The sequence below is a fragment of the Symphalangus syndactylus genome, chromosome 10 (assembly GCF_028878055.3).
Source record: "Symphalangus syndactylus isolate Jambi chromosome 10, NHGRI_mSymSyn1-v2.1_pri, whole genome shotgun sequence".
Taxonomy (NCBI): Eukaryota; Metazoa; Chordata; class Mammalia; order Primates; family Hylobatidae; genus Symphalangus; species Symphalangus syndactylus.
In genome coordinates this window covers 72,376,765-72,400,080 of record NC_072432.2, presented here as the reverse complement: position 1 = coordinate 72,400,080, position 23,316 = coordinate 72,376,765, and the positions used below count along the sequence as shown (strand labels likewise).

At 37.3% G+C, this 23,316-nt stretch overlaps 1 protein-coding gene across 3 annotated transcripts in view; it reads right to left on the bottom strand.

Moving 5' to 3' along the window:
- CENPC (centromere protein C) overlaps positions 1-23,316 on the bottom strand; it is a 79,559-nt gene that overhangs the window by 8,907 nt on the left and 47,336 nt on the right. For 2 of the 3 annotated variants that reach the window (XM_055297453.2, XM_055297456.2), the window contains 5 exons: positions 13,563-13,616; positions 12,295-12,399; positions 11,279-11,407; positions 10,589-10,684; positions 8,260-8,414 (listed from right to left, as the gene is read on the bottom strand). In XM_055297453.2, the coding sequence (XP_055153428.1) occupies positions 8,260-8,414; positions 10,589-10,684; positions 11,279-11,407; positions 12,295-12,399; positions 13,563-13,616 (539 nt within the window). The remainder of the gene's footprint in view (positions 1-8,259; positions 8,415-10,588; positions 10,685-11,278; positions 11,408-12,294; positions 12,400-13,562; positions 13,617-23,316) is intronic. The other variant, XM_055297454.2, reaches the window with a different exon arrangement.

The window sequence follows — 23,316 nt, the reverse complement described above, 5'->3', positions numbered from 1 at the left end:
AGTAGAAAAATAAAACTGGATCCTCATCTGCCGCCTTATACCAAAATCAACTCAAGATGGATCAAAGACTTGAAACTAAGACCTGAAGCCATGAAAATTCTAGAAGATAACATCAGAAAAACCCTTCCAGACATTGGCTTAGGCAAAGACTTCATGACCAAGAATCCAAAAGCAAACACAACAAAAACAAAATAGATGGGACCTAATTAAACTAAAAAGCTTCTGCACAGCCAAAGAAATTGGCAGAGTAAACAGGCAACGGTAGAGTAAACAGACAACCCACGGAGTGAAAGAAAATATTCACAAACTGTCCATCCAACAATGGAATAATATCCAGAATCTACATGGAACTCAAACAAATCAGCAAGATAAAACCAAACAATCTCATCAAAAAGTGGGCTAAGGACATGAATAGACAATTCTCAAAAGAAGATACACAAATGGCTAAGAAGCATACAAAAAAATGCTCAATGACAACTAATGATCAGGAAAATGCAAATCGAAACCACAATGAGATACCACCTCATTCCTGCAAGAATGGCCATAATCAAAAAATAGTAGATGTTGGCCTGGATGCAGTGAAAAGGGAACAATTTTACACTAGTGGTGGGAATGTAAACTAGTACAAACGCTATGGAAAACCTTAGTAGAGCTAAAAGTAGATCTACCATTTGATCCAGCAATCCCACTACTGGGTACCTACTCAGAAGAAAAGTGAGTCATTATATGAAAAAGACACTTGCACACGTACATTTATAGCAGCATAACGTGCAACTGCAAAAATATGAAACCAACCCAAATGTCCATTAATCAACAAGTAGATAATGTGGTATACATGTACCATGGAATAGTACTCAACCATAAAAAGGAATGAAATAATGGATGGCATTTGCAGCAACCTGCATGGAGTTGGAGACCATCATTCTAATAAAGTAACCCAGGAATGGAAAACCAAACATCGTATGTTCTCACTTGCAAGTGAGAGCTAAGCTATGAGGATGCAAAGGCCTAAGAATGATACGATGGACTTTGAGGACTCGGGGGAAGGGTGGGAGGAGGAGAGGGATAAAAGACTACACAGTGGGTACAATGTACACTGTTCAGGTGATAGGTGCACCAAAATCTCAGAAATCACCACTAAATAAATTCTCTCTTGTAATATCGTTTGGCTTTGTCTCCCCACCCAAATGTCACCTTGAATTGTAGTTGCCGTAATCCCCATATGTCATGGGAGGGACCCAGTGGGAGGTAGTTGAATCATGGGGGCAGTTACCCTCATGCTGTTCTCATGAGAGTGAAGTTCTCACAAGATCTGATGGTTTTATGAGGGGCTTTTCCCCCTGCTTGGCAATTCTCCTTGCTGCCACCATGTGAAGAAGGACATGTTTGCTTCCCCTTCTGCCATGATTGTAAGTTTCCTCAGGCACCCCCAGCTCCACAGAACTGTGAGTCAATTAAACCTCTTTCCTTTAAAAATTACCCAGTCTTGGGCAGTTCTTTATAGGAGTATGAGAAAGGACTAATACATCCTGTAATCCCAGCTACTTGAGAGGCTGCGGCACGAGAATTGCTTGAACCCGGGAGGCAGAGACTGCAGTGGGCCGATATCATGCCACTCCGGCCTGGGTGACAGTGGGAGACTCTATCTCAATGAAAGAAAAAAAAAAAGAAATTATCTATGTAACCAAACACTACTTGTTCCCCAAAACCTATTGAAATAAAAAATAAAGTATAACACAATTTTGTGTAGTACAAAACACTTGGTGATGATAATAAACAACTAAGCCACTGGCTTATGTATTTACTATACTTTTATCCATCACCTTAGAGTGTACCCTTACCACTTTTATAAAAAAAAAGGTTAACTGTGAAACAGTCTCAGGCAGGTCCCTCAGGAAGCATTCCAGAAGAAAGCAATGTTCTTACAGGAGAGGACAGCTCCGTGTGTGTTACTGTGGGACACGATGTGGTGGTGCAAGACAGTGATAATGATCCTCATCTTGTGTAGCCCAAGGCTGATGTGCTGTTTGTGTCTTACTTTTTAACAAAAAAGTTTTAAAAGTTTAAAAAAATAGAAAAAAGCTTACAGAATAAGGAAATAAAATATTTTTATACAGCCAAACAGTATGGTTGAATTTTAAGTATTACAAAAGAGTCCAAAAGTTAACAACAACAACAAGAAAAGGACATAAAGTGAAAATGTTACAGTTAGATGAGGTTTATTACTGAAGAAATAAAAATTCTGTTTATGAATTTAGTGTGGCCTAAGTCTACAGTATTTATAAAGTCTACGGGAGTGTACAGTAATATCCTAGGTCTTCACATTTACTCAGCACTCACTCACTGACTCATCCACGGCCACTTCCAGTCCTGCAAGCTCCATTCATGGTAAGTGCCCTATAAGGGTAACATTTATCTTTTATGCCATATTTTTATTGTACTTTTTCTACATTTAGATACACAAATACAACTGTCTACAGTATTCGGCACAGAAACACGCTGTACAGGTTTGAAGTACAGAAGCAACAGGGTATCCTATATAGCCTAGGTTCATAGTAGGCTATATAATCTTAGGACGTTCATAAGACAAAATAGCTTAATGACCCATTTCTCAGTGACTCATAGCTGTAATTTGTTAGAGCAGCAACTGAAAACTAATACAGCAGGTGTCCCCAACCCCCAGGACAGGGACCGCTACTGGCAGTGGCCTGTTAGGAATGGGCTCACACAGCAGGAGGGAAGCAGCACACCAGTGAGTGTTACTGCTGGAGCTCTGCCTCCTGTTAGATCAGCAGCAGCATTAGATTCTCTCAGGCACATGAACCCTATTGTGAAATGTGCATGTGAGAAATCTAGGTTGTGTGCTCCTTATGAAAATCTAATGCCAACTCCCACTGCCACCACCAATTTTTGTGGAAGAAAAATTGTCTTTCACGAACCAGTCCTTGGTGCCAAAAAGGTTGGGGACCATTGTAATACAGGAAGAGATTTCTTTTGTTTTTCCTTATTATTTACTGGCTTATGAAAATTCTAGAGCCACTGTAAAGATTATCACCTACACTGTAAAGATTATCACCTACACTGTAAAGATTATCACCGCGCTGGGCGCAGTGGCTCACGCCTGTAATCCCAACACTTTGGGAGGCCTAGGTAGGCGGATCACGAGGTCAGGGGATCAAGACCACCCTGGCTAACACGGTGAAACCCCGTCTCTACTAAAAATACGAAAAATTAGCCGGGCGTGGTGGTGGGCGCCTGTAGTCCCAGCTACTTGGGAGGCTGAGGCAGGAGAATGGCGTGAACCTGGGAGGTGGAGCTTGCAGTGAGCCGAGATCACACCACGGCACTCCAGCCTGGGTGACAGAGCGAGACTCCATCTCAAAAAGATTATCACCTACACTAAAAAAATACCGAGGCTTTATGTATGCCTCTTTAAAGGTCACACACTTAGGACAACAAACTACTCAATCTGATTGAAGAATCAAAGAAAGCAAAAAGCTAAATCCCTATTCCCCTCAAAATCATACGTTAAACAAGCATCAAGACTAAGAAAGTAAACAAGGATAAATCTCTCAATCACGCTGGCTTCCATATTCAAACATGCCAAATTTCACACTTTATACATAGGTAGCACACACTGGCAGTGACTTGGTTTTTTGAGCAACTAAAATAAATAGTATAAGGCCTTCAAACTTTGAGATTCAGCCATTGTTAGAAATTAGTGTGTCCCCTGAAAATTCACACTCTGGAATCTTAATCCCCAACGTGATGGGATCAGGAGGTGGGGAGTTTGGGACGTAATTAGGTCCTGAGCGCAGAGCCTTCAGGAATGGGACTAGTGCCCTTATAAGAGACACAGATCAAAGTCTATGGTATTCTTATTATAGCAGCCCAATCTGACTAAGACATCCATCAAGAATGTTTTGCCTCGGATGATTATTTCTCCTCCTTATTTTTTATCACTACTTTGTACAACGATCATAATATACCAGAATAACAGTAACAGCTAGCACTTACATAGCACTTACTCTGTACCAAGCAGTATTCTGAGCACTTTATTCTTATTCACTTAATGTAGATGCCCACTAATGAGACAGTTACTACCTTAGTAGCTTTTTATGGATGAAGAAACTGAGGCACAGAGAGGTTAAGTAATTTTCCAAGGTCACAATGTAAATGGCAAAGGGGGAGAGTTTGAACTCAGGCATTTAGATTACAGAATTCATTCTCTAATCACTGTGATATACTGCCTCCCTAAATGGGGAAAAAAGCCCCCTGAAATGTTGCAAAGGTATTTTTATAACTTAATAAGACAAAAAAAGTTCTTATTGCATCCAAAAATAATTTGTCTTAATCAAAAAGACAAAAAAGTAATACTAAAAAGTATATATTTCTAGTGTTTTTTTCTCATCTATTCAATTTGGTTCTCTAAGCACACCACTCCTCATTTCTGTAAACATTTAATTAAGAAAGCTTTTGAAACATACAAAAATAGAATGATGAACTCTCATGAATACTTAATGCTAACCACCTGCCCAAGCCAGAGTCTACTATCCTCACTCCACCTTATTTTGAAATAAATGCCCAGTATCATAATTCATCTGCAAATATTTCAGTATGTACTGAAAGATCAAGTGCTTCTAAAAAACATAACCACAATACTGTTATCACACCTAAAAAATAAATATTTAATACCGAATATCTAGTTAACGGTCAAATTTCCAATCACCAGTTAAACATATCTTCAAGGGTTTCTTTGAATCAGGATCCAGGTTAGCATCACATAACAGTGATTGGTTGATCTGTTTCTTAAATTTCTCAATCAATATTAGTGGTTCTCAATCAAGGTGATTTTGCCTCTCAGGGACAACGGACAATTTCTGAAGACATATTTGATTTTGTCACAACTAGAGTGGTGCTACTGGAATCTAATGAGTAGAGGCCAGGTAAGCTTCTACTTACAGGGCCTTACCTACAGGATGGTCCCCATTACAACAAAGAAGTATCTAATCAAAAATGTTACTAGTGCCAAGGTTGAGAAACCCTGATTCCCTAGGTTCCACCTGGTTCTTTTTTATTTCTTACATTTAATTTATTGAAAACATTAAGCATTTTGTCATAAAAATCTTCATGTGGGTGGATTTTGCTGACTATATTCCAGGTATCATTTGAAAGGTTTCACCACACTTTATTTCTTGTAAACTGGTAGTTAAATCTAGAGTCTTGATCAGATTCAGGTTTTGTATTTGCTTTTGGGTTTTTGTTTTTTTTTTCTTTTTTAAGGCATGGGGTTGGCAAGACTATTTCTTGGATAGTGTTGTATTTTTCTATCAGGAGGCACATAATGCCTGGTTGTATTCTTTTTAGTTATCTGTCAGCCACTGAGCCTTGATGCCTAGATCCCAATAGCTTATCAGGGATTGCAAATGTTAGTATTTTAACTCCAACATTCCTTCTTCACTCATTAGCTGGAATATTATTCTAATAAGAACAAACTCATCTATTATTTGATTACCTAATAGAACAGTTTATATAGAAAAGGCAGAATCAGTTGTTAAAGTGAGTTGGCTTCCTAGAATCCTCCAACAGTAACAAATTTTGGTTGTTGTAGTAGTAGTAGTAGTAGTAGTAGTAGTCGTCTTACAAATTCATGGATTTACATATAATTGATACCTATCAATCTACTGAAGTTATTCTTGTTAATACTCAAGTTTCATATCCTTAGCCAGCCAGTGGTAGCATCTTCAAGTTGGAACCTGAAACATGACCCAATCTTAATGGTTTCTGATTAGTAGTTTGCTATGGATTCCAAGCTCAGTTTCAGGCCTAGAATCAGGCATTCCTCCAAGGAACTGGTTCTTTTAAGTAGGCTGCTGTCACCTTTTTGTTTTTTTTAGCTCTGGAACATTTGTCTAATTTTAAAAATATTCTCAACCATTTTTCATTGGGTTTTTTCTCTCTCCTGAAATTCTTATTATTTGAATTTAGGCATGTTTTTCTCTCTTCTCTACATTATTTAACTTTAATATTTTCTACTTTTTAATTTCCTTCTTGTCTCCTGGGAAGTTCTACAACCAGTTCTCATAATTAATGTGTAAATTCTTCTGTAGTTTGATTTTAATAAACCTACTACTCTTCTCTTTTAAATCTTCTCTAGCAGTGTTTGAGAGTTAACGGCCTATGCTGTTCTCCATCTTGTCCTCTTTATTATTGTTTTCAAAAGCATATATTTGTAAGTGTGCTTCATGTTTGAAAATGTAAAAATACTAGTCTTGTTAAAAAAACTTCAGCTTTAATTTTCATTATAAAAAGTTAAAGGTAATATATAGAAGAAATAAAATCAACTAAAATAACTACATAATCACAGAGTAAAACATGTATTCTCTTCAAGATTTTATTCACATTTTTAAATTCTAGTTAGAAAAATAGATACTATATACAAAGAACTTCTATCTTGCATATTTGCTTAAACGTTTATCCCAAGGGTCTTCATATATGGCTGTTCTTCAAAATAAAATGCTCAAACTAATTTTAATGTGCTTAGTGCAGTGCCTCGAACACATAAGTTCTGTATAACTGTTTATTATGTCATAGAATGGTTTACCCCATTACTAAGTCGAAATTAAAATATAACCATTTTCTTCCTGTAGCACATTGTAGTGGTTTCTAATTCTGCAATTACCATCAATGATTCAATAAATAACTACATACGTTCAGCACCCCTCACTCTGAACTTTCAAATTACTTCCCTGGGAAAAATTTCTAGAAATGAGATTCACAGGTCACAGGGTATGAATACTTTTCTAATAATTTCCATTAACTCAGTAACTATAAAGTGTCATTTGGATTTAAATGTGTATTCCTTTGAATATTAGCCAGATTACACACTTTTAAACATTGATTACTCAAATTTCCTTTTGTATAATAAAGGCATTACAGTTTAATAGGTAACTGCTATTAGTTCAGTGATATTTCATGTTTATCCTCATTATTAGTTATTTTATTATTATACAGGGAACATCTATGCTTTTAAAATGTGTTATTTTCACTCATAATAATAATTGGAGGCCTATAACATTTTCAGTTTGAATTAACGAATATTGTTAAATTATTTTAAATCATGATTCTAACTATACTGACGTAGTAATAATCTTTGACTTTCATATGTATCTTTTCCTTGCCTTGCCTAAATTTGCCCTTCTTTGTTAATATAAACTCAAGAGCCTTCACAACTTTTCCCTCCTTTTTGAATTTACTTTAAGTTTGTTGGTAAAGAGAATCATTCTGAACGTGATACTTTAGTAGCACAATTTCAGACTCCTGAAATGTCAGATACTGAGAAATGTTCCTTAGGTATATTTTTTAACTGCTGGTATAATGTTAAATATTCTTAAAATTTGGTGCTTTTCAAATTCTATATTCTACCATTTTCAAACTCAGACTACAAATATTTTATATATATATATAAAATATTCCTGTTATACATACACACACACACACACACACACACACACACATATAAAACAGACCAATGTTGCAGAGGTGTATGTCTCTAAATGGGGGTGGGGGTGGAAGAAAGGAGATAAAGAGAAAGAAGGAGAAGATAGAAACGGACTCACCTTGAATCTCATTACAACTTCAGCCAGTAATATTGTTACATATAATAGTATATTATTTAGTACTTATTGAAGCAACTAGCTCTTAATTCCTGAGTCTATTGCTAAATAGTGAAGTAGTTTTTTTTTATAATCTCACTCATTTTTATTTACTTTTTTCTCAGGTTACTGTTTTATTGATATATAATAATTTTACATGGTACATGTCACATTTTAATACCTGTATGCAATGTATAATGATCAAATCAGGGTAACTGGGATGTAAGTGATTTTTGAAGAAGTCTTTTAACCCATTTCTCTACTGCATTATCATAGAAATGTGGAATTAGATTTAATCTCTATAATCCCCCCCAGCACTAAAATTCTAATGATTTGTTTGCAAACCTATATTTAAGATGTTTTTAAGTAAAGAACATTTCTTAAATTTCTGAATTTCAAAATACAGTGCTATGCAGAGAACAGATACTGTCAAATAACTGTTGGCTGGTTGACACTAAACAGATTTAACAAATAAAAACCTTTCTCTGTGTGGTGTAGTAATAGAATTTCATTTCTGAGAAAACAGCATTTTAATGTCTCATCAAATCCAACAAATCAGAGTTCTACCAAGAGCGAAACATAAATATATAAAAAAAGTACTCACCAATATATCCTGGCCAACATGCTGCTTTCCCTTTTCTTCTTGTGGCCCTAATATCAATTTCCCAGTAGAAAAAAAGGGTGTATCCAATGTCTTATAGACCTTCAACTCACCATGCTTAACAAAAAACTGATATGTATCTTGCGGCCTTATAAGATCTAGGAGTAAAACAGTAATACGAATATAAAACAACAGCAATATTGGTTAATGATATAACATATACACATATATATAATAAAGAGTTATTTCTGGATATAAATCTGCCTTAGAGAGAGAGAGTTGTTTCAGATCATTAACTCTGGAGCTAGAATGCCAAAGGTCAAATCCTGTCTCTGTCTTAAAAGCTGCATGACCTTAGGCAAGTTACTTAAGCTCTCTCTCACTGTGCCTCAATTTCCTTTTCGGTAAAATGGAATAATACTAAGTTCATCTATTCGATGTTAATGAGCTGCTGTGAGTATCAACGAGTGAGTATGTGTAAACTATTTAAAATATTGTCTGGAAAAAAGTATGCAGTTGGTACCAGCTGAATGAGTATCAACGAGTGAGTATGTGTAAACTATTTAAAATATTGTCTGGAAAAAAGTATGCAGTTGGTACCAGCTGAATGAGTATCAGCAAGTGAGTATGTGTAAACTATTTAGAATATTGTCTGGCAAAACGTAAGCAGTTAGTACCAGTTGAATAATAAGAATGGCAGTATTATAGGAACTGAGACAGAAAATAAAATTAGCTGAGATACAAAAAAGAATTCTCTATTTTTAAAGTTTAACATAAACCACAAATGTATCATCACCATGCCAATAGATTTTTTTTCCTGCTTGACTAATAATTTTTATTAGGTAAAGTTTGTGAGAAAGCAGAGTTCTAATGGTTGCTCATAAATTACTACCTCACTTACAAAAATTTCCATTACTTAACAAACCTTTCCAGATCTATAATTAATAAATTATTCTGTCATCAATGTCTGAGTCTGTTTCTCAGGATATTTGGGAATGTTAGTGATCCTACAGACTACATGATATAGAAATATATATATAGAGAGAAATATATATATATAGTAGATTCAAGAAACAAATAAGAAATGAACTTTTGACAACACTCACGATAACCTGGCAGAGTACAGCAATGCTTTCAGTTAAGACACTAAACAAAACTCCATACTTCTAGGCTCTATTACCAAATAAATAATCTGCATATAGAGATACCTTTGCTAAGGTGTTAAGATATTAAATGAAATCTATTTTCAAGGTCAAAATTTTAAGTAGGAGTACCATTGTTACCACCTTTCTTTTTTTAGAAATTAACTAATTAGTTTTATTATTTTTTTTTTTTTGAGACAGGGTCTGGGTCTGCACGCCCAGGCTGAAGTGCAGTGGCATGATCTCAGCTCACTGCAATCTCCACCTCCCAGACTCAAGCAATTCTCCTGTCTCAGCCTCCCAAGTAGCTGGGACTACAAGCACCCACCACCATGCCCGGCTACCATTACTGCGTTTCTGATTTGACCTACTTCTCCTCTGATATAGGATAAACAGCCCTTAGTACTCAATGGTAGAGTCATAACAGTTGTTAAAATATTTAAATATTTAAATATGTCTGACATATATATATATATATATATATATATATATATATATATATATAGAGAGAGAGAGAGAGAGAGAGAGAGAGCGCCTGGTTGTTAAACAGTTGCGTAATCCATAAACTCCTATCCCACTATAGCCCATCCCTTGGGGATTTTAAATGACCTGCTAGAGACTAAATATTTAATACCTATCCAATACAGCAGAAGGCTTCCAGGACTTTGCAGCACCAGCTTTAAGGTTAAACCTGGCATTTGTACAACTGATTGATGCCCTTGCTAGTCATCCTCACAAAGGATTCATATCCCAGGTAACATCACTGCCATCTGTAGGCCCAGAAGTTTGTCTGTGCCCTACCCACAATCCCTGCCTGGCTTCATGATAAGAGTATCCTTGAATCTGCCAACTATCTACCTACAATTCCCCATAAACAGCCTCTGTTCCCATGTGTCCTCCTGGTCAAAGAAGGCCAAGACCCTGTTGGGGGAGACGACATTCCTGATGGTAGCACTTGTGCCCCAGAGGACAAGTCCAGGGTGTTAAGTGTCCCCTGGAGCTGTCTGACATCAATATTCCCCCACAGTTGTCTTCACATAGGCTGCTCATTGGAATTAGACTCTCTTCTGGACTTTAGCACTGATAGAATTGGGGAGAGAAAGGGAAAGTAGACAGGCCAATCATCAAGCAAGCAATATTTTCTTACAAGTTGTTTAATTAAGTATTTTCAGTATCATCCCTGATCTTACCCATGAGAATAATCTCTCTTGTTTCTGGGTCCTTTACCCTCGTTGGCTGCAAAGGATCTCCAAGAGGTATACCTAGATTTACCATTAAGTCAGTCTCTGCAAAAGAAATACCATTGAAATACAAACTACTTACTTAAAATTATTCTCAATCCCAAAAAGTTCAGTACAAAATATAGCTATAGAGAAGTTATAAAACTGTCAAACGCATAAAAGTCTCTTCCTATTTATAAATCACTCTGATAAACAAAAATTCAAACTTAAAAACCCATAATGATTTAATATAAAAGCAAACACCCTAAACTTTCTATTTTCTGTAAGCCTTAACATGTAAACTCTTGTATCATCAAGGTATTAAGTGATGTTTTGCATAATCTCTAAGTGAAATAGAGGTATATGAAACACTTTAGAAATGTCTACATTAACCAGAGTTTGGGCATAGGAATGGTGGGTTTCATTTGAATGGGCAATTTACTCATGAAGAAATGTATAATATGCAATTAATAATTTTTTAAGAATAAAATTAGCTTACTTTCCATTTGGAAGAAAGTAGACATTAAAAAAATGAATTTTACCTATGGTATTATTTCTGAAGTTTTGGGAAGTAAATTTCATATTTTGCAAAGAGCTTCTTCTCAAAGTACTCCTATTTAAAATAAAATCTAAAAGTTACTTTCAGAAATAAGTTCATACTTCTTTCATCGTTATCAATACAGATCCTTTTCTTATTAGATTTTTTGTCGACTTTTCCAGTATTTTCTTTTGCCTTCCTTTTAGACGATATTGTGTCTGGAGATAGTATTCCACCAATCACGAATCCTCCTGAAATTTAACAAAAAAAGTAAAATATACATGGGAAACAGAAAATCTTGAAACAAAACTCCTTAAATTTAATATGGCACATTTCCTTTCAAAGTACCAAAGAATATATATGTCTGCAGCTAATAGTTAAAATAACACAAATACCAACCAATTTCATTATATCTCTACCACCCTAAATCAGAGGCTGATAAAACAGGACTAGATGATGCAACATGATTAGATGTTCCTATTGCTCCCCTGAAATCAACAGTCATCAGCGGAGGCTTTAAAAAAAAAAAAAAAGGAGGGGGGCTAGCAATGAACTATTTATAGAAATCCACATGAGTTTAGTCCTTTGACTTAGATATATCCATCAAAGAAGGAAATATGGCCAGGCACAGTGGCTCACACCTGTAATCTCAGCACTCTGAGATGCCAAAGCGGGAGGATTGCTTGAGCCCATAAGATCGAGACCAGCCTAAACAACATAGCAAGGCCTCATCTCTACAAAAATAAGAAAGAAAATAACTCTAAGATTAACACTATACTTTCTTGCCCACCCTACACTACTTTGTAGAAAACTGTAAGAAAATGGAAAATGGTTAATAGGAAAAATAATGAAAACTATTTACCTTTACCAGTTACAATTTTCTCACATTCTAATCTAATGCTTTATATTATGCAATTGGAAATCTTGTCAGATGATACAGGAATAGCAACATTCAGCTACCAAAGAGAAAATATCAGCACCTCTACATTAATCAGACAAAAATGAATTTAAATCCTATTATCAAAATTTAGGGGGGTGATGATTAAGTAAGGTAATGTATATAAACATGTAGTGCAGTCTCTGGCACATAGTAAACAAATTTTTTATTGATAGACATTATAACATAAATAAGTTTTACCTGATGGCCTTCCTTGATAATCTATTCGCTCTCCTCGCCAGTACTCCAAAGGTTTCAAACGTGTTCTCTTGGTCCTGCGAACATTTGGTGTGTTGGAGGGCAATACTATAAAAAGATGTCAGACAAAAGTGTATACGTGGTTTTTAGCTGATGGTACTTAGCAGTGGAAAGACTGCCTTTTAGAACACGAATGCTTTATTTTTTAGAACATGAATATTTTTCTAAACAAAAGACTAGAAAAAACATATATTTATGCTAACAATTAAAGAAATGCCAACGGAAAAACAGGCTACCAGATTGACAAATACTTAAAAATTTAATAATACTCAGTGTTGACAATGTTAAATGTCCATTCATCTTATCTGAACAATGCAAAGTTCTGTATACTAAATTGAGTGTGTTGGCTTATCTTCAAATTCCCATGTTCTTACCTACTTTTTGTTTGCTAAAGCTGTGCTGAAGCTAACGAGAAGTTGCCTACTGCTCTTAGGCAGAATGCTCAGTGTCCCCCTCTGTAAATACTGAAGCCCTGCTCAGGACATTTTTATTTCCCTTTCCCTACTCCTGATTCATCATTTCACCCCAAGACAAGCATTAAGCATTGAGAGGTATAGCAGTCTCATCACATAGGCCCACAAAATACTGACAAGATCTAAGTTCTTGAGTAAGGCAATGAGAGAAAGCTTCACTCCCATTGGTAACCTCTGAGTATAAGTGCAAGAGCACTCACAGCCTCAAATAAAGGGAGAAACATAGAAAGCCACACAACATCACAGAAAGGTGGGAACTATCACGTATCTTGACTGGCAAATATCTCTTTGGGAACCATGGATTGTTCATCTTTACATGGGCCTCTCCATGGGTTCCACAGTTCTTAGCTTTGTCTACTTACTACCCTAGCTACTGCTTTGTCTAGGAGTCAACTGGATTAAAGTGGAAGGAGATGCTGTCAAGGAAGCCATCTACCTGGTAGTTACAGTTTCTTTGATAAAATTCTCCAACCTAGCTTCACAGCTAAGGGAGGATCATGCCCCCTACTATGGGGCAAAAAGTGAGAGGGCAATAGGATTTATAAATGGACAACAGACTAACTCAGTGGCTTGTGGGTGACTTGCTATGAAATTCATAAAAACCAAGTGCATAATTTTAATTTATCTGCCAATTAATCCACATAATTGTATTTCTCCTGCTTAAGAAAAAATAAGATATTTAGAAAGAGAAACTTAATAAAGGTAAATGAAAATATTAAAAAAGAAAAATATTCTTACCTAGTTTGTGATGGATTCTGTTCTTTGGTATCACTTTAGATTGTTTTGAGTCATCTACAAAATGCAAAGGATAATATCATAAGAAATGACTGCTAATTCCATGTTAAATTAAAATGTGTTTCCTGGTCAATTTCAGTATGATTATTTTAAATAAAGTTTGACCTGATAATATATTTTATTACTCCTTTTGCTGTTCATTGTTCAACTACAAAAACTAAGGAAAAGAACTATTTCTCTAGACTTTGCTACAATGAATACATTGCAAGTTTGTCCAATCCGCCTTATTTTGTTGTTGTTCTGTTTTGTTTTGTTTTAGGCCTTTAGCAGCCTGAAACCATGCTTCTTAGTTTCTGTCTCTGGCGACAAGTGGAAAAGAGGGATGAGGAAGGGGTTTTATTGGACCAACCAGAAACAGAAACTAAGAACTCATGATTGTATTCGCTCCCTTGGACGTCCCTGGTTTTTATTCTAAAGAGTGTAACAGTTAAAAACAAACAAACAAAACAAAAAAAAAACAGATTTTTCTATTGCTCATGGAAAGATGAAATAAGCCACTTGTGGATAAAAATATAGGGCCTGATAATGGATAATTAATGTTATTTATGAACTATCTGTAACTTTCTCTTTAAAGTTCTAAAATAGTGTAAGTGTACTGAATTTAGCAGTGTGCCAATAAGCTTAGAGGTTCTCAGCTTTATGGCTGTCATCCCTTCTTTCCCTTTCTATGCACAAATGTTCTGTATCAAGAAGCAGAGTCTCGTTCCCTTCTCCTTCAATCTCTACTGGAGTTAGTGACTTGCTTAACTAATAGTATGCAACAGAAATGATGTTCTGGGGCTTAAAAGGCTAAGTCCTAATACAATCTACAGGTTCCATCTAGAAGTCTTGGGATCTCACTCTAGGGGAAGACAGTAACAATATGAAGATTAACACAAGACTGCCATGCTGTGAGGAAACTTAATGTGGCCACATGGAAAAGCCACATAGAGGAAAAGAGATGCTTGGCCAACCTCAATGTCCCAGCTCTTCTAGCTGGGTCCAAATATATAAGTGAGGAAGTTACCTCGAATGTCCAACCCATTTGAACTTTCAGATGACTCCAGCCCCAGCAGCTTGCATTTAACTATAAATTCATGAGTGTACTCAAGTGGCAATTACCCAACTAAGCCAAGTCAATTCATAGAACCATGAAAGATAAATCAATCATTGTATTAAGCCTTTAAGTTTTGGGGTGGTTAGTTATGCAGCAATATACAACTGGGACACAATGTCCATGAATCACCTAAAACTGCAAATACAATTTTGTATGAAATATATACCTTTTTTCCCTAAAAAGTGGGTCTGAGTCCGTGAAAGCAAACAAACAAAAAAAAATTGTTAAGAATGATTGAATTAGATATTTTATAAAATTGCTGGTTTGGAAGATACTTCAGTGATCATACCATCTAATTTCCCTGTCAGAAACAGGCAAATCTCTAGACATCAGAAGTAGATTAGTAATTGGGTAGGCCCAGGGAAAGGAAATGAAAGTCAGCTACTAAAGGGTAAAGGGGTTTCTTTTTGGGGGTTATGAAAAGGTTCTAACATCGATTGTGTCAATGACTACATATCATTGATCTGTACACTATAAGTGGATTAATTATATGGTATGTGAAGTCTAGCTCAATAAATCTGTGTACCCCCCCCGCCCCACCCCCACCCCCAAAATCCAATTTCCTATGCAGTCTCCCCTAGAACAAGTAGAGGTCTCATCTCTCTTGGAAATTCTCCTGTGACACTGGGCCTCAGAGGCAGCGTCAGAGTCATATAAGGAACCAAAGAAACAAGTAAATATACTGAGGATAATGGGAGTCAGGTTTCTCACTATTTGAGAAGAGGTTTATAAAGAAGGAAAAGGGGAAGTCGATGTTGGACTGGAAATGGGGGTAGTAATGTGAACTTATAATAAATACAGGTGGCCGGGCGTAATCCCAGCACCTTGGGAGGCCAAGGCGGGTAGATCAGGAGGTCAGGAGTTCGAGACCAGCCTTACCAACATGGTGAAACCCAATCTCTACTAAAAATACAAAAATTAGCCAGGCATGGTGGCACACGCCTGTAATCTCAGCTACTCAGGAGGCTGAGGCAGGAGAATCACTTGAACCTAGGAGGCGGCGGTTGCAGCGAGCCGAGATCACACCATTGCACTCCAGTCTGGGCGACAGAGGGAGACTCCGTCTTAAAAAAAAAAAAAATTTTTAAATAAATAAATAAATAAATAAAAATACAGGCATACCTCAGAGATATTGCCAGTTCAGTTCCAGACTACTACAATAAAACAGATACTGCAATAAAGCAAGTCAAACAGTTTTTTAGTTTCCTGGTGAATATAAAAGTTATTTCTTTTGCTGTTTTGTTTTGGTTTTTTGAGACAAAGTCTCTGTCACCCAGGCTGCAGTACAGTGGTGGGATCAAGACTCACTGTGGCCTCAACCTCCTGGCAGCAAATGATCCTCCCGCCTCAGCCCGCCGAGTAGCCGGAACCAGAGATGTACACCACCACGCTCAGCTAATTTTTGTATTTTTTGTAGAAACAGGTTTCTGGCATGTTGGCCAGGCTGGTCACAAACTCCTGGGCTCAAGTGACCTGCCTCGCCTCCCCAAGTGTTGGGATTGCAGGCGTGAGTCACCATACCCAGCCAAAAGTTATGTCTATACTATACTATAGTCTATTAATGTACAAGAGCATTATGTCTAAAAAAATCAGTGTACATACACCTTAATTTAAAAATATTTTATTGCTAAAAATGCTAAAGATCAGCCAGGCATAGTGGCTCATGCCTGTAATCCCAAGACTTTGGGAGGCCCTGGAGGGTGGATCACTTAGAGGCCAGGAGTTTGAGACAAGCCTGGCCAACATGGCGAAACCCCATCTCTACTAAAAATTAAAAAATTAGCTGGGTGTGCTGGTGCACACCTTGTAATCCCAGCTGCTCTTGGTGGCTGCGGCATGAGAATCGCTTGAACCCAGGAGGCAAAAGGTTTCAGTGAGTCGAGATCGCACCACTGCACTCCAGCCTGGGTATTAGAGCAAGCCTCTGTCTCATTCTCAAAAAATAAAAATAATAAAATATAAAAATGCTTATCATCTGAGCTTTCAGTGAGTTTTAATCTTTTTGCTGGTAGAGTATTTTGCCTTATTGTTGATGACTGCTGACTGATCAGGCTGGGGTGTCTGTGGCAGTTTCTTAAAACAAGTCAACAATGAAGTTTCTCTGGAGAATATAAAATGCTGTTGTATAGCATTTTACTCACAGCAGAACTTCTTTCAAAACCGCAATCAGTCCTCTCAAACTCTGCCGCTGCTTTATCAACTAAGTTCATGGAATATTCTAAATCCTTTTTTGTCATTTCAAGGGTTCACAGCATATTCACCAGGAGCACATACCAACTCAAGAAATCAGTTCCTTTGTTCTTCCATAAGAAGCAACTCCTCATCTGTTCAAATTTTGTCATGAAACTGCAGCAATTCAGTTTCATCTCCAGACTCCACTTCTAATTCTAGTTCCCTTGCTAGTTCCACCACATCTAGTTACTTCCTCCATTGAAGTCTTGAACCCTTCAAAATCATCCATAAGGGTTGGAATCAACTTCTTCCAAACTCCTGTTAATATTGATATTTTGACCTCCTCCCATGAAACACAAATATTTTTAATGGCATCTAGAATGGTGAATCCTTTCCGGAAGGTTTATTTACTTTGTCCAGACCCATCAGAGGAATCACTACTCGTGGCAGCTACTGCCTTACAAAATTTATTTCTTAAATAATAAGACTTAGAAGTCCAAATTATTCCTTGATCCATGCATGGGCTGCAGAATGAATGCTCTCTTAGTAGGCATGAAAGCAACATTAATCTCCTCATCTTTGTCCATTAGAGCTGCTGGGTGGCCTGGTGCATTGCCATGGATGCGCTGTCACCCAGGCTTTGTTGTTCTACTAATAGAGCAAAGTAGATTTAGCATAATTCTTAAGGACTCTAGGATTTCTGGAATGGTAAACGAGCACTAGCTTCAACTTAAAGTCACCAGCTGTATTAGCCCTTAACAAGAGAGTCACAGCCTGACCTTGGAAGCTTTGAAGTCATGCACTGACTTCTCGTTAGCTGTGAATGTCCCAGATGACATCTTCTTTCAATAGAAGGCTGTTTTGTCTACAGGGAAAATCTGTTGTTTAGTAAAGACACCTTCAATTATCTCAGCTAGATTTTCTGGATAACTTGCTGCAACTGCTACATCAGACCTTGCTGCTTCACCTTGCTCTGTTATGGAAACAGCTTCTTTCCCTAAACTTCATGAACCAGCCTCTGCTAGCTTCAAACTTTTCTTCTGCTGCTTCCTCACCTCTCTCAGCCTCCACAGAATTAAAGAGAGTTAGGGCCTTCCTCTGGATCAGGCTCTGGCTTAAAGGAATGCTGTGGCTTGTTTAATCCTCTGTCTAGACCATTGAAACCTTTTCTGTATTAGCAGTCAGGCAGTTTCCCTTTCTTATCATTCGTGTGTTCACTGTAGCACTTTTCCTTTCCTTAAGAACTCTTCCTTTGCATTCACAAATTGGCTGTTTGGTGCCCGAGGCCCAGCTTCTGCACGATCTCGGTTTCTGACATGCCTTCCTCACTAAGCTTAATCATTTCTAGCTTTTGATTTAAAGTGAAAAATGTGTGACTCTTTCTTTTGCTTGAACACTTAGAAGCCATCGTAGGGTTATTATTGGACTAATTTCAATACTGTGTCTCAGGAAATAGGGAAGCCTGAAGAGAGGGAGAAAGATGGGGAACTGGCCAGTCAGCAGTCAGAGCACATGAATTTTCTCTTTCTTATGTAGGTGTGGTTTGCAGTGCCCCAAAACAATTACAATAGTCATGTCAAAGATCACCTGATCACAAATCACCATGAAAGACACAGTAATGAAAAAGTTTGATATACTGTGAAAATTACCAAAATGTGACACAGAGACACAAGGTGAGCACATGGTATTGAAAAAAAAATGGTGCCAATAAGGCTTACTCAACAAAGGGTTGCCACAAACCTTCAATTTGTGAAAAATGCAGTATCTCCAAAATGCAGTGACACAAAGCACAATAAAACAAGGTATGCCTGTATAAATATAAATATAGAAATAGATATAGATGCCTGTATTGTATATGGTGTGTACATATGTGTATGTGTGTGTGTATATATATTTCCTATCTCTGTACACTGAGAAAGACTAGAAGCAATGGTATCCCAAACAAGGATCACATCAAGTGCCCAAATCTTGGTTTCTAAATGCCATCTTCCACTAAAAAGAACCAGGTTTCCTGGAGCAGTAATTGATCCCAGAGCTGGGGCAGGAAAAAGACTGGAACATCTTATGCCAAAAAACAAAGACAGTATTCATAGAATCATGACAAAAGCACACAGAGACCAGCTGAAAGAAAATCCAGTGACCAAATCTATCACAATTCAAGTATCATAATAAATGGTCAAGATTTTACAACCCCATGGCATAAAATAGTAGTAGTCCATACTGATATAAATGAAAAGAATCATGAATAAAATAATTGGCATGGGGGAGAAAAACTGGCAACTAATTAATGTGGAAGGAATTAAAGAAACAAAATAGAAAATAATGTGGTACCATCATTAGTGGCTGATAATTCAAGCGGGAGTCTTGAATGTATGTTAAGGTTGGTGAATGGAGGTTTGACAAGAAACAGGCTACTAAAAGAGTATCAGAATATCACTCCACAATAATATTTATCAATTATAAGAGAAACGCGTGTCTTTACAGTAGAGAAACCTGGCAGACAATAACATGAACAGGTGATCAGGATTGATATCATGTCAGCAGGGTATGGTGGCTCACACCTGTAATCCCAGCACTTTGGGAGACTGAGGTGGGCAGATCACTTGAGGTCCGGAGTTCGAGACCAGCCTGGCCAACAAGGTGAAAGCCTGTCTCTACTAAAAATACAAAAATTAGCCAGGCATGGCAGCATGTGCCTGTAATCACAGCTACTCAGGAGGCTGAGGCATGAGAATTGCTTGAACCTGGGAGGTGGAGGTTACAATGAGCTGAGATCACACAACTGCACTCCAGCCTGGGTGACAGAGCAAGACTCCATCTCAAACAAACAAAAAGCAAAAGCATCATGTAGATGGGTGAACGTCAAGTGCCTCCTGTGTGATGCACAAATTACATCCCCTAACTCCTAACCCTACAGCATCATTTCTGTAGTATTCCTGTCAATATGAATGGCACACATTTGATCATGAGTTAAGTTAGGGAAAAAAAACCAAGAAACTGTTCCATGTTGAAGGAAACTAAGGGACATGGCAGCTAAATGCAGTCCACGATCCAGGACTGGATCTGGAACCGGGAGGAAGAAGAGACACTGAGATCCAGGAAAAGGAACTGCTGGTGAAATCTGAATGGAGTCTGTGAATGCATCTGTATTGTATTAATGCTGATTTCCTTATTTGTATGGTTCGAGAGTAGTTATAGCCTTGTCTTGCTGAAATACATTATGGGGTATTTAAAGGAAATAATACATCATGTCTATAATTCCCTCTCAAATAGTTCAGAAAAGAGATGAATGATAATAAACGTGTATTTATTAGAGGAGGCAGGGAGGGAGATGGAAAAAATGTTGTAAAATGGGGACAATTGTGAAATCTCGATGAAGGGGATATGGGATCTCTGTATAAGACTGAAATTATTTCAAAATAAATTATTTTTTAAGTGACTAACACAAGGGACGACTCCTAAATTTCAAAGATTAAAGGATCCTATTAAGTATGGAGATGGAAGAAAACAGGCTATCTACAAAGGAAAGAGTAAGGCTGCCTTCAAATTTCTACTCATAAGCATTAACTCTCATGAAGCGAAATAGCAATAGGGTGATAGTTCAAAGAAAAATGATCATGACTCAAGATTATGTTCTCTATTTAGCTGGTAGTTCATCGTGTTTAAAAAGAAAAAAAGGCCGGGCGCGGTGGCTCACGCTTGTAATCCCAGCACTTTGGGAGGCCGAGGCGGGCGGATCACGAGGTCAGGAGATCGAGACCACGGTGAAACCCCGTCTCTACTAAAAAATACAAAAAATTAGCCGGGCGTGGTGGCGGGCGCCTGTAGTCCCAGCTACTCGGAGAGGCTGAGGCAGGAGAATGGCGTGAACCCGGGAGGCGGAGCTTGCAGTGAGCCGAGATTGCGCCACTGCACTCCAGCCTGGGCGACAGAGCAAGACTCCGTCTCAAAAAAAAAAAAAAAGAAAAAAAATCCTGAGTCCTTGCTAGAATATGTGAGAATGTCTACCAACTTTACAAAGAAGTAACAAGTATATCTGTTGACAATAAGTATATATATATATATTAAACAATTTATTAAAGGAAAAAGTACTGACACAGTGAGTCAAAAACAATTCAATCATATGCTGTTTCTTAGCCACTTTTAATTCTCTAATAAAAGTTAAATAAAAAGATAAGAAATAAACAACCAACCAAAAGAAAGCAGAAGTCACAATACTAATATTAGATAAAACAAACTACAAAGTAAAAAGCATTTAACACAACGTAGCAGATAAATTTGACCAAAGCAGGTACACTCCATATGAAGGCTTATGTGATCAGTAACAGCACTGAAATGTACACAACAAAGACTACAGAAAATACAAGGGGAAAGACAGTTGCAGTGGGAACACTTTACTTCAACTCTAGCAGTCCTTAATAGATCTCAAATCAAAAGAATACAAAGGTTGAGAACATCAAGCTTAGTATGTCCAAATCTAACATCCTGTTCTTTTCCCCAAAATCTGCTTCTTCCCCAATAGTCCCCAGATCAGGTAGTAATATTGCCATTCTTCCAGGTGCTCAGGCCAAAAACCTTCGAGTTCTCTCTAACACCTCTGTTTTTCTTACACACCACGTCTCGTCCATCAGAAAATCCTGTTGACTTTACCCTCAAAAATACCTAAAAATCCTCCACCCGCTTTCCACCTTCTACTGCTACCACACTGGTCTAAGCCAACACCTCTCACTAGGATTACTTCAACATCTCTCCAGCTAGTCTCCTTGCTTCCAACCTTCCTCTGTCCCTTCAACCCCATCAGTCAACTCCTAACAGCAGCTGCAGTGATTGTTAATACAGGTCAAGTCATGTCTCTCTCCTGCTCAAAACCCTCTAATGGCTTCCCATCTCTCTTACTAAAATTTTGCCTTTAACATCCTATGTGATCTTTCATTCTGTTGCCTCTGTGACACCATTTTTCCTACTACTCGTTCGCTCTCTTCCTCTGCTCTAACCCTCTGGCCTTCTTGGTGTTCCTCAATCAAGACGGACTCTTGACCACATAAGAACCTTTGCCCTTCATCTTCCCTCTACCTGGTACACTATCTACCCAGACAGCTGCATGGCTTGCTGTCTCATCTCTTCAAACCTTTGCTCAAATGATCACTTCCTTAGTGAGGACTTCTCTGCCCACCTACCTAAAAATGTAAACTTCATTTCCCACCCTAAAAGCCCTCCTTTATTTCTCTACTCTCAACACCCAACAAATCATAAATTTTGTCTGCCATCCTGCCCCTTCCAGAAATTAAGCTGCAGGAGGGCAGAAATTTTTGTCAGTTTTGTTCACTGACACACCCCTACCCTTAAAATAATATAAGTAAATATTCCATAATTTTTCATATTTAAGAATTCCATAAATATTAAAAGTATATTCAGAAAAATATATCCACTTATGTTATCAACAAAATAACTGGATATATTTAAATCCACATCTGTATACAAATTATTCCCTTTTTCAAGCACCAATGGAAAAATTGTAAAAACTAAGCATACACTCGACATTAGAACACAAAAAAACTTACTGAATTCAAACACTAAATAAAATAGACCAAGTTTTCTAGAACAATAAAATGAAACCAGAAAATAATAAAAGAACAAAATAAAACACAACTTCTCAGAATAACAGCAAAAATTGGCTATTTAACATACACCTGATATTAAACTAAGCAAAGAACATGTATTCATCTTTATATCAGCTTATGGGATTGGAGCTGATATCATTGTACAGATAAGAAAACTGAAGTTTAAGAACACTGAAATTTCTTACTCAAGATAATATAGTGATGCTTCCCGATCAGTGGTGAATGGGGCAAAAAAAAAAAAAAAAAAAAAAAAAGATAATGTAGCTAGTAAGTAGTAGAGCTAGAACCAATCCCAGGTCCATGACCCTGGAGACCAAGCTCTTAACTAATGTACTCTTAAATAACTGCTGGGTCAAAGAAAAATCACTGCAATTTAGAGTACACTACAATAACACTACATAGCAAAACCTACAAAATTAAGCCAAAACTATACTGAGGGAAATTGAATGCTGCTTCTTTACCAAAGAAACAACAGAAAAACACAGAAAGCATTCAAGTTAAAAGAGAAAATACAATAAATCTAATGACGGGGAAAAATTAAAAAGTTAAAAGAATAGTGATTATTAGAAAACAAAAGAGTATAACAGATTACAATCAAGCACGCATTTTTAGGAGCATGAAAAAAATTATAAAATTATCTATTAAGAGGCATTTTTAAACTTCAGTACGAAAATTTTCAAGTACTGAGGGCCAGGAGTGGTGGCTCACGCCTGTAATCCCAGCACTTTGAGAGGCTGAGGCAGGTGGATCACAAGGTCAGGAGTTCAAGACCAGCCTGGCCAAGACGGTGAAACCCCATCTCTACTAA